Raw genomic sequence first — 18,477 nt, forward strand, 5'->3', positions numbered from 1 at the left:
TGGTGTCAGCCTAGCTCACAGCAACCTCAAACTCCTGGGCTCAAGCAATCCTCCTGCCTCAGCCTCCTGAGTAGCTGGGACTACAGGCATGTGCCACCATGCCCGGCTAATTTTTTTTTCTATGTATATTTTTAGCTGTCCAGATCATTTCTTTCTATTTTTAGTAGAGACAGGGTCTCGCTCTTGCTCAGGCTGGTCTTGAACTCCTGCCCTCGAGCGATCCTCCCGCCTCAGCCTCCCAGAGTGCTAGGATTACAGGCATGAGCCACGGTGCCTGGCCCAGAGCAAAGCGCTTTGATGGGTGCTGGGGCGGGTGGGGGTCAGCAGGTGGACCGGGTGCAGAGAGGCCCCCCAGACGAAGAGACCCACACACCCTCTTCCCCGGGAGGTCACACAGACCCCTGACCCTTTAAAAGGGGGCCCAGAGAAGCCTCCCCCAGGCTCAGCTTCTGCCCCGAATGCTGCCGTTGGTGCCAGGCTGGCCTTCAGCGGCTCTCAGGAACACGGGGGCGCCGCCCTCCAGGGGACAGGGAGCAGCCCCTGCCCGGCTGCTGCCAGAAGGGGACCTCCGACCCCAAGGGCTCGGGGAAACCCCATCTGGGGACAGCAAGGCTGCAGAGTGGCCACAGTAGTGTGAGATCACGTCTCCTAGCCCAGGTGGCCTCCAGTGGGTCACCCCCACCCCGTCTGGGCTCCTCTCCAGCACCAGGGGCGCAGGGGGTCGTGTGCCACCCCCTGGCCTCAGTGGTTCTATCCTGGCCAACACCAGGGACACAGTCAGAGCCAGACCCCTGGCAGCAGGGCCTGTGATCGGCACCCAGCCCCCGACCCCGGGTGTCCCAGCTCTTCCTCCAGGCCCCTCCCTCAGGGGCAGGGAGGGCAAAGCAGGCAGCTAGCCGAGGCTGGGCAACAGGGCGGCCCACAGGCCCTGGGAACCTGTCCCCAGAAGTGGGGAAGCCCCGGGAGGCAGGGCCTGAGGGTGAGCACCCTGGAGGGATGTCCGTGGAGCCGGCACCGCACGCACAAGCCTGGGAGCCAGGACGACAGGTTTTATTCCACCCTACCCTGTCCCCACGGCCACCCCACGCAGAGACAGGACAGGCCGCTGGGAGGCTTCTGAGACAGCCACACGCCAAGGTCTTGCTGCGTTGGAGGGGCAGTTCTGCTGCAGGACGGCCATTCGGGGGGCCCGGCGTGGGCGGAACACACGTTCTCAGTGGGTGGGCGTGGACACAGCAGGGCTGGGGCGGGAGCGAGTGGCCGACCCCCCTACGCCACGAAGCTGACCCCTGTACCTGGGTGACGCCAACTCAGTTGCCCCCAAAGCAGACCTGGGCTGAGCAGGGCAAGCAGATGTTTCCAACACAGACCCAGGAGTATAAAGTGACCGAGGCCAGTGACAGGCTGACGGGGCTGGCCAGAACAGGACAAAGTATAAAAGTCTCGCACGCACACACCACAGGGACACGCACACGTGGGGGTCAGTAAAAACGTGAGGCCAGCCCCAAGGCCCTCACACGACACTCTGCCGGCCCCCCGGGCCCTCAAAGTCGGACACCCCCGAGCTGCGGCCCCGGCCAAAGTCAATGAAAATCCCCTCAGAATCCGAGTCCACGGATTCCAGGATCTGGTCCACCAGGTTCTCGGGGCTGGAGGTGGGCGGAGAGCCGGGGGCCGGGCCCGGGCTCTGCTCGGGGGGCTGGCTGGGGGGGCACAGTCTGCTGGGGCAGGGCCCCGAGTGGGGTGCCGGGGAGGGTCGGAGGGCCCCCGCAGGGCCCTGGCCGGGCGTGTCGGAGAAGCCCTGGGTCTCGGGGCAGGACGTCATCTCGGACACGGAGTGCCTGCGGATGCTCGTGCCGCCGGACGCGGCGCCCTCCGCCTCGTGCTCGGCCACGGGGTTCAGCAGCGGCGTGTTGTAGCTCTTGGAGCGTACCACCGGGTTCTTGGCCAGCACGTCCCCCGAGCGGGAGCGGCGCAGGAAGCGCTTCTCTGGAGAGAGACACACGGTCACAGGGGCCACACGCCAGAAGCTGGGCAGGACGGCCACTCGCCCGCCTGCTCCTCTGCGCCAGCACACCCCGGCGCTTGCCGGGAAGGCCTGACCGACCCAGATCCTGGCCCAGAGTCAGACACGGGCTCCCGGCTCTGACGCTAGGTCGGGTCCTAGCGACCCCTGGACGGGCAGGGCCTCAAGTCAACTGCCCAGGCTGGAATCTGCACCCTGCCGGTGACCTGTGTATGACCCTGGGTAAGTTATGTAATCTCTCCGTGCCTCAGTTTCCCCACCTGTGGAAACCTACGGGTCTCGGTGCTTGCTAGGTGCCGGCACTTTCCTAGGCAGACACAGCCCTGCCCTCAGAGCTGGTCTCCTGGTGTCCCTGCGTTACGTGGGCAAGCCACAGGGTCGGTTGTGCCACGCGGGGGCAGGTGGTGAAAGCCTCCCACGTAAGGCCAGGCTGGGAGTCTATTTGGAGGGGCAGGTGTCAATGGGCCTCAATGTGTGGAGGGTAACAGACTGCAGGGGATGAGAGCAGACGCGGGGACCCAGGTAGGAGGCCCCATCGGCCATCTGGGCGGGAGGCAGTGGCCCTGGGGGCGAGGCCGGGTGGGGGCAGGTTTCAGGCTCCCACTCAGGGCTCTGCAGTCCCAACAGTGACCACCAGGGGGCAGGGCTGAGCGCAGCAAGCGCCTCCAGGGTCTTTCCTGGCCTGGGAGGCAAGAGGGTCCGTCCTGCCCAGGCCGGGGGCTCAAAGTCCCCCGCAGCTGCAGGGGCACTGCCTGAGCTGAGATGCATAGGCGGGCGGGTTTTATGCCAGCAGGTGGGCACGGAGGTGCCATTCTGCATGGAGGGCACATTCTCAAGTGGCCCTTATGCCACCCGTCCCCTTGGCCCGGGATGGTCCCGTCCGTCAGCTCAGCGTCACCTTGGGGACTTGCTGGTCTGCTTGCCCTGTGGGACCGCAGCTAGTGATGGTGGGGCTGGGCTCACAGTAGGCGCTCAAGTGACGTTGCTGCATGAACCAACGGGCTCTATCAAGCAAGCGACGGGGCTGGCTCCTGCTGGACGTGCCAGGCGGCCCCGGACGCCCCTGCACAGGGCCTGCCCCGCCCACCCGGGGCCTCGGCCCTCCTCTGCCCCCGCGGTTCCTGGTGGAGCAGGAGTCCTCAGGCTCCGGCCATCTGCTTGTGGAAAACGCCTGTGTGGCTGACTTCTGGTCACCAAGCACAGATGTGACCTCCCAGGGAACAGAGGCCTCGGGGGGCTGCCTGCCCAGCCCCCGCCCTCCTGTCCAGGCCAGCGTGGCACAGCTGGCAGGCACTCAGGACAGGAGTGCCGCACGCCCGAGAGCCCATCCCGAGGAGGCGGCTGGCTCTGCCGCGGCTCGGCCATGGGGCCTCCCTTGCCCGCCCGTTCACCGGCCACCCCTGCCCCAGCCCAGGCGGACCCCTACCGAGGATGCACGAGTGGGTGAAGGGCCCCTCGCTGGAGTAGAGGCCGTAGGTGCCCAGGTACGGTGACACCACTTTCTGGATCAGTGTCTCCAGGCGCAGGTAGTCCTCCGTCACACCCCTGGACTCGTGTACCCCCTGCATGAGCACGAGGGAGGGTCACACGCTGGAGCCTGCCAGCTCCAAGCCCCCCGGCCGCGCTGCTCCCTCCTCCTCACTCCCAGGGGGTCTCTGTCCCCAGGGCAGGGCCCGCAGCATCCCCTCTCCCAGCCTCTCTTAGAGCGTGTGGCCCGAGTCATTGCTGCTCCACACCCTCGGTGGCCGCTGTACATCATCATAGGCCTGGGAGACCTTCACGGCCCAGGGAAAGGGCCCTGTGGCCAAATGCCACTGCTCACCCCACCCTCCCTGTCCCCGGGGGAGTCCCCCACACTGGAGTCCTACAGGCTCTGGGCGGTCCCTCGGGAGACGCCAGCTGACCCACCCAGGGAGGGCCACACCTGCTCCCCGAGGGCCCCTGCACTCACCTGCCCCCGGCCCAGGCCCAGTTCTGTGTCCAAGTGGGGCAGTTAAGGCCCGTCCGTCCAACAGACACCCCTGCGCCCCTCGCTCAGGCCCAGGCCGCGTCCCTGCCTCTCCGACGCCTCCCCTCAGCCTGAGCTTGAAGGGCTTCCCCCATCCTCAGTTTTTCGTTCGAGCCAAAGCCTGGGAGACGAGGCTCCCGAAAACTGGCCTGACTTTTGGTGAGGACAGGGTGGGCCTCCCCGGGCGCCCTTGGTAAGGTCACCTGGACTAGCACGGAGGATGCCACGCTTCCCTGGAACCGTCTCTGCCCACAGCAGCGGGGACAGGGACCAGGATGTCGGTGGCCCCAGCTATGGCTCAGAGCTGCACTGGGCCTTTCAGGAACCTTCTGCCATTTTGTTCCTATAACCTGTGTGACGTGGCCCCTCCTCCACATCCCACAGGTGAGGGAACAGAGGCCCCGGTGGGTCACCTGCCTGCACCCAGACACAGGCCGTTCCGTGCGATCGGAACCCCATGAGAAGGAGCTGTGGTCCTGGGGGTGAAGCACGGGGCACACAGGAGGCCCCTAACACACGGGACCGGCGGCTGGGACCTCAAACCCACCCAGGACACGAAGGCAGCGGGGCTAAGTTCACCAAGGTCAGGGAGCAGGATCCTGGGGGAGACCAGGTCATTCAAGGTGGTCTGGGCGGTGGGGGGGGCGATGGCAGGGGCTCGTGGGTGGTGGTGGGGAGGAGGCGCACCCGTGAGGGGCAGGAGGGCAGTCTGGGGACAGCGGGGCCACCCCCAGGGAGCCACATGGGCCACAGCAACCACCAGGGGCAGCACCGCCCCAGCCCTGGCCGCCCGGCCCAGGTGTTCCCTGCATCAACAGTGCCCGATGCCAGGAGCCACGATCCTCACACCTGTCCTGCCAGGTAGGAGGTCCTCCTCTGTGTCACAGACTAGGACACCAATGCGGAGAGAGACAACGTCCCTTAAGAGCCACAGCTGCAACCCGGCCAGGTCTGACCCCCGGCAGGCAGGGTGTCCCACTCGGCTGCCAGGATGACCACCAGCCTCCGCCCAGCGCAGCCCCCGTGACCTGCAAACCTCCACCCCGTGGCCCTTCCCTGCTGTGGGGTCCCCGCCCCTTACGTGCACGGGAGATTCAGAGCTGGGAGGTGCCGTGCCCACCGCAGGGCACAGAGGCAGCCGTGTGCAGGGACACGCAGCTCGGGCAGGGGCTGTGGTGCCCATTGCTCCCCTCCCTGGGGCAGGACCCTTGCCCCAGCTGTTGGGAGTGTGGCCGCTAACAGTGACCCTGGAGTCCCTCCCCAGAGCTGTCCTCGAGGACAGAAGCCATCAGGAGAGAACGTCTGGGGCCACCGTGTGTGTGGGGCCCCCAGCCCCAGGCCCACTGGAACCGTGTACAAGGAAGGGCGCAGGCTCCCGCTGGCGGGGACAGCTCTGGGCCTGTCCACACCCCCAGACCCCTGGTGCTCTCTCCTGAACCCACCCTCCTGCCTCTCTCCCCGGCAGGTTCTCCCAGAGGGTCCCCATGCGCAAGCCACGTGCCCACAAAGCCTCGTCTCAGGCTCTGCCTCTGACCTCGGGCACACCACGGCCCCCGCACCCGACCCTGTGCCCCGCGAGGGCCCCGCCGCCCCACCTGCAGCACCAGCAACATCTGCACGATGGCAGGGGGCACGCGGGCGTGGGCCCGGGCCAGCGCGTCCTCCAGCTTCACGCTGAGGGTGATGGCGTTCCGGAAGTGCAGCAGGGCCAGCTGGCGCACCGAGGGCTCCTTGCCCTGCGGACACAGAACCCGCCCTGCCCTGTCACCTGCGGCCTAGTCCCCTCCCCCAGATACCGGGGAGTAAACCTGCCGACCCCCAGGCCCCCTCCAGCCCCCCTCCAGCCCCCCTGTGACCCTGCCCCAAGGGCACAGGGCCCCCTTCCCTTTCCCCTGGCAGGGGAAGGGTTGCTGCCACACACAGCCCCTGGGCCTGACTGCTCAGAGCTTTACAGGGAGGAGCCCTCCTTATCTGCATCTCGTCTGTTTAGGAAACAGGTTCTGAGAGGTCCGGGGATGGCCAGGCTCAGCCCAGACGACAGCCCAGGACAGGGCAGGTGACACGTTCCAGGCCCGGCAGCCTCCTTCCCTGGAGCAGGGCCAGGGTGGGGGTGCCCCCCCCCCCGGGTCCCACGTGGCACAGGCACCTGGGGCTCACCCTCCACCCCCCACCAGGCTCAGCCGCTCACCTGCACCGGGTAGAAGATGGCCTGCAGTGTGGGGAGCACGTCGCTGAAGAAGAAGTCCCAGGTCTCTGCCAGGGAGTCCAGCAGCTTCTGTCCTGTGGGCACGGGGGGACCGTCACCACCCGGTCCCAAAAGGCTCGGGCTCCGGCAGATGCTTCCCCTCACCCGGGATGGGGCAGAGGCGGCGGGAGGGGACGGCCTCTGGCTCTGGGCCCCTGAGGCACCAGCCCTGTCACCTGGCAGCTCTGTGGCCCGGGCCTCCCGCTTAACCCCAGCTTCCCCAGTTGTAACACGGGACAGTAACTGGGCCAACCTCCCCGAGCTGATGGCACAAGGTACTCGGTACAGAGTCTGGTGCCAGCAGATGCCAGGTGCTAGTTCCTGCGCCTGTCGCCCACGAGACCCGCACACGTGTGCCCCGCACAGCAGCCCCAGCTCCCCCTGGTCTCGTCGCAGCCTCCTAACAACCCCGCCAAGCAGCGGAGCACCCACTCTGCACCAGGCCTCACGCTGGGCGACGGGGACCCAGCTGAGCCCAGACACCTCCAGGGCCATCACACAACAGGCGGCAGGACACCAAATGGCAGTTACAAGGACAGTGGCGAGGGGCAGCCTCCGCTGAGCAGAAGGAGACTGAGCTTCTGAGAAAAGGGTCTACCACGGTCAGTGACCCCCAGGGCCTGGGACCAGGCCAGCCCAGGCTGCCCATGGTGAGGCCTGGGGAGTCACGAAGGCCACGTCCAACAGCAGGACCACGTCCAAGGGCGGGGGGAGAGGGTCAGGCAGGGAGGGCTTCCTGGAGGAGGTGCTATCCACGCTGGATATGGGGGCGAAGTTTGCCAGATTGACGGCATGTGGGGGCACATCTTGGCATGTGAACCTCTGAAGCAGATAGACAAGCTCCGCGGGCATTTCTGCTGGCCCTGGGAGATGGGGACAGCCTAAGTGCCCTGAGCTGGCTCCGGACTCTACCAGGAGATGCAACACGCAGAACCCTCGGCCTTCCTGCTGGGATGGAGCAGAGAAGCTGGGGTGTGGGCTGCCGGGCCCACGGCTGAGCGGGCCCCGGCACGTGTCCCCAAGGCCTCTGCTGCCTGCAGGGGCTCCTGCCTGGGAGCCAGGCTAGCAAACGGCTGGAAGAATGGGGCTGTTGTGGGCGTCTCCCAGTGAGGAGAGCACAGTCGACACAGGCCGGCCACCTCCCGAGTGCGGGTCAGGCCAGAACAGCCTCGAGGTTTCCATGGGAATGCTGAGGCCAGACAAGGGCCTTCTCCTCTTTTCCTCACATTCCGCGGGCCCCGCGCCCCCTCCCCAAAAGCCCCCAGGTCTGCGTGGGTCCCCGGGAGGGCCGCAGCACAGCCCGCCCGTGTGTGGCCCAGCGGCCCTCCCAGGTGGCCCACACCTGGCTCTGAGGGCGACGGAGGCCGGCAGGAATGTCTGGGCTGGGCGGGTGCTCACTGCCCCGTGGAGCGGTGCCCGCACACAAAGTCCCTTCAGTTCCCGCCGGCGCGGCGAGAAGAAAGGCGGCTTAGTCCCCGGCCGGCCGTGGGGTGGCCTGGGCGCCCGCCAGGCCAGCGTTCTGCTGAGCACGGGCCGTTCTCCGGCCCACGGGAGCCGCACGCTGGCCGCCAGGGACCGTGCTCTGGGCAGGGCGGGGGGGCTGTCAGGGTCACCGAGTCAGAGGCCCGGGGTTAGGCCCCGCTTCCCACCAGCCTTCGTGGCAGCCCCTCTGCAAAATGGGTGCGATGAGCACCCCCACGTGGGCAGGGTGAAAGCCGCAATGAAAGTGCCCGGGGCTTGCTGCTGGGGACAGGGCTGGGTGTGCGTGTGCGCCGCGCCTTGGTGCTGAGCCCTGCAGGCAGCCAGCACACGCGGGGGTCCGGCCTGTGCTGGCCCTCACGGGGGGTCAGAGCACGTCCCTCTCGCCTCCCCCGCTCAGAGTGCTGAGGGCAGAGACGGGAAGGAACCGGGCTGACCTGGCTCAAGTCTCAGAGCCCACAAAGACCAAGGGACGGTGAGGACCACAGGGCAGTGACAGAGGCCACGGCAGAGGCTCCCGTGAGGTGAGCTGAGGGCGTCAGGCTGGTGGCTGGCCGTGGCACACGGAGGCAAGTGTGTGAAGGCCGCGGGAGGTGAGGTTTGGTCACACGACCTACACCAGGTTCAGATTCCCTGGTGGGCAAGAGACACATGTCCCAGGGCCCGGGGCCAGCAGGACCACAGGCTCCTCCTCGGAGATCCTGAGTTTCCGGCTGCCGAGGGGTGACCCTGGCTGCAGCCAGAGCCGATTCCCATAAGCCGCCACTCGGAGACCATCAAACCACAGCCTTGGCGTGGTCCAGCCTTCACCCTCTTCCTGGGGGCCCCTCCACCTCCAGGCCTCCCACTCCCAGGAACTGCTCTGCTCAGGGGCCGAAGTCCAAGGCCTCGCTGGAGGCTGGAGAGAAGGGGCAGGGGGCAAGGTCCTGGGGCTGCCCACATGGGGCCCCCACCCTGCCTCCATCCATCCCCTCATGGCCGCGAGCAGTCTGCAGAAGATCCACTGGGACACAAAACTGGGTGGTGAGCACGGAAGGGAGGTTTCTAAGGTCACCCTTCAAGGTATGGAGTCAGCTGCATGGGGGCAAAAGGGGACCAGCCATCCATATTTTGAGGTCTTGCTCAAAGGCCACCACCTCCATGCAGCCCTCCCTGATTGCCAAAGTGGAATTAACCCTTCCCTTCCCACTGACGTTTATCACACTGCATTGTCACCATTTTGTCCATCTCTGGGTTCCCAGAGGCCACCTGGGCCTGACATGTAGTGAGCCCTCCTGTGGACGGAGCCTGTCGCACCCCACAGTGCTAAGGTGGGGCACTGAGGCCAGAGAGGAAAGGCTGTGTCTATAGCTACGTGGGAACGGGAGGCCAGCACTCCGACTCCCAGCCTGGAGCTGCAGGCCTGTCCCTGAGGCCAGGAAGGCCGGGCAGGGCTGGCGAGGCAGAGGGTGGGGCTGAGCCCCTGGGCAGGGCTTGCCAGGGCCGCCCTCTGCCCCTTCCGCCAGGCGGGCACGTCCTGCTGCCCAGGCAGAGCTCCACCGCGCCACACAAAGCCCCCTTCTCCAGCCGCCCCCTCTCCCCTGGGCCGGAGCTGGCGGGAGGCGCAGGCACCACCGGAATGTGCCGAGTCAGGAGGGGCGTGAGAGGGCACCCTCTCAATGCCAAGTGCCCATGGCCCCAGCTTACATGCTGCCTCCTCCAGGAAGCCAGCCCAGGCCCGCGGCTGGCTGTGCCTCCCCACTCGGGCGGACGGTTCTCACAGCCTTTCTCTGTTCTTGCCATGCCCGGCCCCACCCACTGCGTGCAGTGCAGGTGAGGAAGGAACATGCCAGGCGGCTGGGCCTCAGTGTCCCCTCTGTGAAACGGGGAGCAGCCCTTCTTCCCAGGGTCAGAGCTAGGCCTCACAGGAACCTGGAGCAGCAGAGGGAAGAGGGTGGGCCCGAGTGCCAGTGACCCACTTTGCAGCCTGGCTCTGCCACGGAGCAGCCACGTGGCCTAGGCAGGATACTGGCCCTCTCGTGCCTTTCCTCCCCGTCTGTTGAGTGGCTCCCGCACAGGGTTGCTGGGGGGCAAGTGAGACAGCAGAGGCTGGCATGGTGCCTGGTGCATAGTAGGTGCTCAACAAACGGTGATGGACGCTGAACCCAGCACAGGGCCTGGCACACAGCACGCCCCGGGCAAGGGGGATCGTTTGAGCTGAGCCCTCCTCGTCTGACCTTTCCCCACACCAGTTCACTCCTACAAGGACGCCCGCATTTCGGTTGTTGCCCCAAACCCCTCAGACCCCGGGAGCCCGAGAGTGCCAGGGCCCGGCAGGTGGCCAAGGCCTCCGCCCACCTGCTGAGGCGTGTGGGGGGCAGAGAGGCCAGCTGGAACCTCAGGGGCCTCTAGAAGGGCAAAGGGTTCAAATCCTGCCTCTCCCCTGATGTGCAGTGTGGCCGCGGACAGATCGCCTGTCATTACCGTGTTGTCCCCATTTGGGAACAATGATCCAAAGGCCTCATAGGGTGGGTGTGACCCTTGAAAGACAAAACTCACCTAAACTCCCCCCGCTACGCCCAGGTCAGCAGCCCCCTCACAGCCACGAACGCCTGCCCCTTCCTCTGTGAGCACAAGGGCAATTTCTGCCCTCCGAGCCTCAAAACCCACCCTGGGGTTCTCCTCGGCCTCTGGGATGGGACCACGCAGGGACAGAGGGCCCCATGGGCGTGGGCAGCGAGGTGAGGCAGGGACCTTCCTGGCTCCGGCAGGTTTGGGGGGCAGACTCTCCCGAGACCCTCGTGGGTGTGGATCCTGGCCCTGCCCCCCAGGCTGTGCTTGGCCTTGGCCAGAGCCGCACCTCCCACCCAGAGTGCTGGGGGCAGAGAGGCCCGGCTGTGCCACGACTCCCAGCAGACACGCCGGCACGCAGCCCGGCCCCGGCCACGGGCTGCCACACTCACCCTCGTAGAAGCGGATCTTGTCCCGGAGGATCACCATGCCTTTGGTCAGCAGCTGGTTCTGCAGGGACACACAGAGGTGCCATCACTGTCCCGTGGGTGCCCTGGGGTGTCCCGGCCGGCAGGGCCCCCAAGAGTTCACCAGGCAGCTGAGGCCCAAAAGGGGGAGGTGACGTACTGAGGTCCCACAGCCCGATGCTGCTGAGCTGGAGGCTCAGCTCACCCTGGGAGGCCACGACTGACCTGGCCTGCGGCTGTCACGAGAGAGGAGGTGGCCACAGGGACATCCTGGAGCCCCCTGCGCTGGAGGCCTTGCACACCCCACAGTGAAGAAAGGACTTTGAGGCAAGAGGGGGCCTCATTACCAAAGGCCCGGCCTGTGGGCCACAGCCACACCGCGTGGACCCTGCCCGGGCATCTCAGCCAAGCCCGGACCGTGTGGTCTCAGCACTGCTCACCACAGCCGAGAGGTGGCAGCAGCCCAAGTGTCCACCAACGCAGGGGCAGATACAGAAAATGTGGCCTGTCCACACAACGGGACATCATTCAGCCACGAGGGAATGAAGTACTGACTCATGCCCCAGCCGGGACGATCCCTGCCAACATCACGCTGGGTGAGAGGAGCCAGACGCGAGAGGCCACGCGCTGTACGACTCCGCGGGCGTGAAATGCCAGGGACAGGCCAACGCAGAGACAGGAAGTGGCACAGCGGGTGCCTCGTGCCGGGGAGGGCGGGGAGGGGAGCATCCTTTTGGCACGATGAGAAGTTCTGGAACTGGACAGTGGTGATGGTTGCACAACTTTGTGAATACTCTAAAAACCATTAAACTGTACCCTTTAATGGGGGAATAGTACGGCATGTGAATTACACCTCAGTAAAGCTGTTAAATAATAATTTTTAAACCCCAAAACCGTGCACTGTGAGGAACCACAGGCCCACCCTTAGCCCACCCACAGCCTACCCACCCGGCAAGGCAGGCACCTCGCTTTGAGCCTGCAGAGGGGCCGAGTTCTGCACAGGGCCCTGCGTTGCTCACGGCCCCCCTGCCCTCTGCTGTGTGACCTCAGGCAGGTCACTCCACCGCTCTGAGCCCCAGGTTCCGTGTGTCCACTGACCACGCAGGCCTGTTGGCCATGGGGGTACAACGAATGCTAAGTGCTGCAGTGCCTGGGACAGGCCTTGGGAGGTGCTGATGTCACAACGACACCGTCACCACGAGGCTCAGGGCACAGGGCACCCAAACACGACATCTGGGATCCCACACCGACATTCTGGGAGGAGGGGAATGGCTGACAAAACTTCGAATCCATCATGTGCACAGCACAGCGCTAAGACTTCACCTGCACCTTATCATCATTAACCTTTGCAACAAGCCACACTGGCTATGTGGGGAAACTGAGTCACAGACTGGCGAGCCCTCGGAAGCCCAGGCAGACAGCGGTGGAGCTAGTGCCCTGTCCCCACAGACAGCAGGTGCCTCCCCCTCCTTCCGAGCCCCCGCAGGAAGCACGGCCAGCGTGGCCGGCAGGCACAGCCCACCCACCTGCAGGTACTCCGTGAAGAAGGACCCCAGCTCCGTCTTCAGCAGCTGCCTGTGGGCGGGAGGGGAAATGAGAGTGAGTAAGAGACCACACGGCAGCACAGGGGACCCGGACCCGGGGACTGGGGTGGGGCCGCCTGGGCAGCAGGAGACCAACCTGCTCAGCCCGAAACCATGTGGGTTGGGAATGTCCCACCCTTGCAGCGCAGCCCCACAGCTGGGCCTCCACGGTCCATAGTTGCGGCCCATCAAGTTTGTCCCTGTACCCATTTCACAGAAGAGGAAGCTGAGGGGCCAAGTCTCATACTTTCTCCAGGTGACACCTGGCAGGGCTGGGCCTGCAAGGGCCAGCCCACTCCCTTCCACCTGCCCAAATCCCTGCCACGGACCTCCTAGCTCCCTGAGGAGCTTCTTCCAGAGTTTCCTCCTTTACTCCAGAGAAGCCCATTCAGTCTTCACCGACCCAGCGGCAGGCGTGGATCAGGGCTCCCCTTTCACAGGGGAGGCAGGAGAGGCTCACAGGGGTCAAGCGACTAGTCCGGGGCCACACAGGACATGCCAGAGTTCGGATCTGAACCTCATCCTTTGCATTCAATGCTGACAATCCCTCCCACTGCACACCAGGGGCCGAGAGCAGGGAGCCTCACGTTCCACACCAAGCACAGACCAAAACCACACAGGCATGGTCAATACTGAGCGTCTCACGGCCCAGGGCAGACCAGTGGGGGTCACACGGGACGCTGGAGAGGGGCTGCCCCCCACGGATGCCCTGGCAACACCCTGCAGGACAACACGGGCACGGGCAGCCCCGGCCCCTGAGCGCGGGGGAAAGGCCTTCACGGCTGGGCACAGCCAGAGCACCGAGGGCCTCAGATTCTAAGAAGGTGGGTCACATGGGGCGTCCTTCAGGGACAATGCCATCCAAAGCCACCAAGATAAAAAGAGGCTTGGGTCCTTAACCTGGCAGCCCTCTGTAACCCAGAGGGACCTACGCGCTAGGATTTTTCCTTGTGTGTAAAGACCATTGCGCAAAGTGCGTACATTTCTGTGCCTCAGAAGAAAGTGACCAAAGGGAGGGATCAGGAGACAGCGAGAGGACTGGACCACGCCCAAATTAAAACCTCTGGCGCTTCAGGGACACAATCGAGACAGCGAAAGCCAACTCACCAAACAGGAGGAAAGATTCACAAATCAGTATCTGATAAGGGTCTAGATCCAGAAAACATAAAGAACGCTTGTAACTCAACCTGAAAACACAAACGGCTGAATCAAAAACTGGACAAAGGATGTGCCCAGACATTTCTTCAAGGCAGATACACAAATGGCCAATGACACATAAGAAGATGCTCAGCGTCCTCAGTCACCAGGGAAACGCGACTCGGAACCGCGAGCAGACACCGCTGTGTGCCCACTGGTGTGGTCAGAATGGAAACTGGAACGTCACAAGTGCAGGTGGGAACGCGGGCAGCCGACCCCCACACTGCTCACACCGCGCGGGGGAGCGCAGAGTGGTGCGGCCGCCGTGGAAAAGCGGGAGGCAGGTCCTCACAGGGCTAGACACAGCAACCAGGTGACCCGGCAACCCCGCTCCCAGGCACGCCCGAGGGAAATGAAAACAGGCCACACGAAAGGGTGCACACAGCTGTCCACAGCAGCGTGACTCGTAACAGCCAAAAGGCGGAAACGACCCGCACGTCCCTCGACGCACACCGTGCGCTCTCCATGCACGCGGTGGATTGTCACTTGGCCGCCAAGTGAACACGGTACCGCAGCACGCCCCGACACGCACCACGCTTGAAAGAAGCCCTGCTCAGAAGGCCACACGCTGCGATCCCACGTGTACGAAACGCCCGGATTAGGCAAACCCACAGACAGCTGCCTGGCACCTGATTTGCCAGGGCTGGGGGAGTGACAAGGAGCGACTGCGAATGGGTACGGACTTTCCTCTCGGGGTGATAAGAACGTTCCAGAAGTAAATAGTGGTGATGGTTGTACAACATTGTGAATATGCTAAAAGCCACCAGACTCTACACTTTAAAAGGGTGAACTTTATGGTATATGAATTATATCTCAATAAAAAGTTTACACACACACACACACACAACGGCCGGACATCAGCGTCCTCACTATTCCAGCCCTGGCCCTGCCCACCTACCTGTGCCTGGGCAAGACCAAATCTGCATAATTAAACGCACCTCATTTAGCGTGGCCACGTGAGCAAGAGCCCAGTGGGCAGGGGGCTCTGAACAACCCACAGGTCCCGGAGTCAGGGGCCTGAGCACCAGCTGCACCCGCCAGTCCTGCGATGGCAAACGACCCACCCAGCCGCTCTGGGCCTCAGTCTTCTCATCTGTGCTGTGGAGCTGACACGGCGTCCGCCCCTCAGGGCTGCTGTGAGCACTGGGTGAGTTTAAGGTACAGAACATTCCGCGCCCAAGGCTGGCACAGAGAAAGACTTCATGAAAAAGGCCTTGCTATTATTACTTAAAGATTTCTAGAATTTAATTTTGAACTGGCTAAAAAGAAGTAGCCCCAAATAACCCAGCTGCCCAGGAGCTCCAAGCCTCACACGACAGACACCCACTTCTACACATTCTCGGGGGTAAGCGTCCGGGCTGGTGAGGGGGGCCTGGGAGCTCGTGGCTTCTCTGTGCCCCGCCCAGCGCACACTCCAGGGGGCTGCCATGTGGTGCCAGCTTCCCGGGTCAGGCCGGGCGGGGCCCGGGGAGAAGAGGACACAGCAAGAACCGGACGCCCGCCTGCACTCAGGCCAGAGGGCAGGGGGACGTGAGCCAACGCCGGGGCTGTGCCTGTTGCCGCACTCCTGAATTGAAACTCTTTCCTTCACTTGTTGCTCAAACACTCTCCAGATTCTTTTTTCTTTTTTTGAGACAGGGTCTTGCTCTTTTGCCTGGGCTGAGGCTGGAGTGCAGTGGCACAATCATAGCTCACTGCAACTGAACTCCTGGGCTCGAGCCATCCTCCTGCCTCAGCCCCCCGAGTAGCTGGGACTACAGGCACACGCCACCTCGCTCGGCTTAAATTTTTCTGTAGAGACGGGGTCTCACTGTGTTGCCCAGGCTGCGAGCAGATTCTTTAGGCTTGTCACAAACTCCCGTTTCCCTAAGCAGAGGAGCATCAGGAAAATGGGGCTCCTGGGGCCCCACCCTGGCCAGGCCAGATGATCCGGAGCAAAGCAGGACGCCCTGAACAAGTGACACATACTGGCCTCGGTTTACCCACATGTAAGGGTCCTCTGAGCTCCACCACGCAGGGGTGGGGGCAGGGCACCTACAAATGAAAATCTGACCCACTTACTCTCATTCCCACCTCCAACGGTGAGGGGAACGTTCGCTGCCTGTTTCCTCGTGTTCTTCTGACACAGGAACAGGGCTCGGAGGGTCAGGGTGGAGGGAGGCGGCACAGAACCGGGAAACACCCCCTTGCAGCAGCTGTGTGACCCTGGGCAAGTCTCTTGACCTCTCTGAGCTTCTGCCTCCTGCACTGCACACATGCCCGCAGACTCCCCCGAGGCCGCTCGGCTCTAGCAGCAGCTGCGGGTGCCCGTCCGCCCTCACTGCCTCACAATCCTCATTTCCCGGCTCTTCACAGGAAACGAGCGTGTTCGCCGGGCTGTAATTGCCTTTCCGGAATGACACTCCGTCATCAGGCAGGTGGGTCCTTCCTCTTTAACAGAATAAATATCCTTCGCGATGCTGGACGCGGCGGGGCCCTGTGGGCGTTATCTCGAGGCACTACCCAGGTCCTACCCTGCTTCCCCGTCCTCAGCAGGGCCGGCAGCTCGGGGCGTCGGCCGAGGTCAAGCCCCACATGGCAGCTCGGGAAACCCAGCCCGGGCCCCGCGGCCACTGCTAACGTGGCCTGGGAGGGAGCCCCAAGCGTGGCTGGTGGATCGGGGGCCTGGCTGGGGCCTCCCACCCTGGGCCCAGCCCTCCCTGCCGCTCACCGACCCCAGCCCAAGGCGGGGCACTCACCGGACACCTTCATTGAGGCTGAAAAGCTCCTGGTCGGGCAGCCCCTTGCGCTGGAAGACGGCGATCACCCCGTTGTGGATGCTGCGGGGAGGAAGAGGAACGTCACGTCCAGAGTCCTGAGACCCCCTTCTCCTTGCCCACCAGGCCTCCCCTTCTCCTTCCCTCTCCTGCCCGCCCCTCCCGCTCTGCCTGGGACAGGGCGCGCCGCACCCTACTCTGCAAAGAGCAGGAATGGCCGTCCCTACAGGACCCTGTCCACACCCGTCTAACCCTGTGACCCTGCACCCCCAGCCGGCCTACCCGGAGCCTGGGCTGTGTCACCAGGTGCCTCCCGGTGATCTCTCCAGCACATCCCCTACCCCTGCACACACTCTGCAGCCAAACCCCGGCAAGCTCAGCTTCCTTCCTGAGCTCGTAAACCCTCCACACCCAGGCCAGCACTGGGACCCTCTGCTCACCCCTCCCGCCCCCCAGCACATCCACGCCCTGCTGACTTTTGCCTGTCCCCCGTCTGATGCCTCCGTGCCCTTCTCTTCCTCCACGGCCACCCTAACTCAGGCTCCACACAGTGTCCCTAGCCAACAGTGGCATCCTATCCACCTTGAGCGTCCACATGCCAGCCCCAGGGAGGGTGAGAAGTGTGCATGTGATCACGCCCCCCGACCTGCCTGAAGCAGATCTTCTAGGCTTTCTGGGTCCTCCAGTCTCCGTCACGGCCGCTCAGCTCAGCTGCCGCGGTGCGCAGACAGCCTGGACACACACCAGGGAGCGTGCAGGGCTGTGTTCCTGCAGAACTTTATTTACAGAGACGAGGGGTGCACGCCAGAGTCTGCCGACTCCCTGCGCTGGCGCCTTCCTGGCCAGGAGCTCCAAGGTGCCCCGAGCCGACCCCGTGGCCCCCCAGCCGCCCTGAGCACCGCACGCCCTGTGGTACCTGCACCCAGCCCCGCTGGGGAAGCCGCCACCAGCCATGAGACCCGTGCACCTGCCTCTCCTGCCTGGTTCTTCCTTCCTCTCCCCACTTCCAGCTATGCAGCTGCTCCAGACGCCAGCCCGTCCCTGGCTTACACAGCGTCTGTCAGCGCTTGCCCACGCGGTATGTGTGATTAACTTGTCCCCTCCACTACGCGTAAACCCGAGAGTGCAGGGCCCTGCGCTGCTCGTGACCGCGTGCCCAGCCCCGGGCCCGAAGGGGAAGCTTGGGAAGTATCTGGTGAAAGTTCATCCTCCACCTTCCCTCACCCTGCAGCTGCAGTCGATCTGAAGCCCCACCCGGTTCCATCTCCCAGATCTCTCTGCTGCACCCGCCTCGCCTGCCGGGACCTCCGATTACACCAGCCCACCCTGCCTCCCCACTGCCTCTGCCCTCCTGGAGGCCGGAGACACTTCCCAAGGTCCTGGAGGTGGCATTCCAGGCTCCTCTGGACACAGCCCTGCCCCACACTCCCGGACATCTGGACCTCTAACCTCACAGAGTACTGGACCCTCTAGGCAGTGCCGCATCTCTGGGTCTTGGTACCCACTGCCTGCTCTGCCCGGAAAGCCCTTCGCCCTGACCACGGGGCCAGCAGCTGTTCGTGCTGGGCCCTGACCCAGAGGCCGCCCCCTCCAAGAAGCCCTCGGGCCCCCTCCCTCCCTGTGCACTCATTTACCGGTACTTTGCTGATTCACTTTCCTGAGAGTGGCCACCACCGGCCACAAGCTCCCCAGGGTGAGAACCAGATCTAGGTGGCACTGCCACCTTGTACTCAGGACGTGGCTGTGGCTGAGGCTCTGCTGCAGATCAGCTGCCGCCCTTCTCACCTTGGAGGGGACCGCGGCCCGGTGCTTCGTCCCCTCGTTGGCTTTCGTTAACTCTACCCTGTCCTGTGATTGGCACCCATCTCACAGATGAGGAAACCAAGGCCCAGAGAGGCCAAGTCCTTTGCAGGAGGGCACAGAGCGGCGTCTCCACACGGAGCCAGGTCTGGGCAGGGCTTCCTGTCCCTGTGCCCTGGGGGCAGCGGGGCAGGGTCACAGGCCTCACATCCCAATGTCTCAAGGAGGCTCCAAGCAGTGCAGGGACGTGCTCAGGTTCCACACCCGGCTCCCCGCCTGGCCAGCTTCGCCCAGGAGTTATCACCCGCTTCTAGCAGGCACTGGCCAAGACCACGCCGGCCACGTGTCACCTGACCCGGGGTACCCGACTGCTCCAGAATGCTCCTTATTTGCGTGTCTGGGGACACAGGTTTGCTAACTTCTGTT

The 18,477-nt window shown here is 64.3% G+C and overlaps 1 protein-coding gene across 6 annotated transcripts in view; it reads right to left on the reverse strand.

The window, feature by feature from the left end:
• Positions 1-1,034: 1,034 nt before the first annotated feature.
• PRR5 (proline rich 5) overlaps positions 1,035-18,477 on the reverse strand; it is a 52,071-nt gene continuing 34,628 nt past the window's right edge. For 5 of the 6 annotated variants that reach the window (XM_045552817.1, XM_045552815.1, XM_045552820.1 and 2 more), the window contains 7 exons: positions 16,234-16,314; positions 12,242-12,290; positions 10,701-10,758; positions 6,223-6,314; positions 5,630-5,770; positions 3,453-3,588; positions 1,035-1,989 (listed from right to left, as the gene is read on the reverse strand). In XM_045552817.1, coding sequence (XP_045408773.1) covers positions 1,514-1,989; positions 3,453-3,588; positions 5,630-5,770; positions 6,223-6,314; positions 10,701-10,758; positions 12,242-12,290; positions 16,234-16,314 — 1,033 coding nt within the window. In that variant the 3' untranslated portion in view covers positions 1,035-1,513. The remainder of the gene's footprint in view (positions 1,990-3,452; positions 3,589-5,629; positions 5,771-6,222; positions 6,315-10,700; positions 10,759-12,241; positions 12,291-16,233; positions 16,315-18,477) is intronic. The other variant, XM_045552819.1, reaches the window with a different exon arrangement.

The sequence above is a fragment of the Lemur catta genome, chromosome 6 (assembly GCF_020740605.2).
Source record: "Lemur catta isolate mLemCat1 chromosome 6, mLemCat1.pri, whole genome shotgun sequence".
NCBI lineage: Eukaryota > Metazoa > Chordata > Mammalia > Primates > Lemuridae > Lemur > Lemur catta.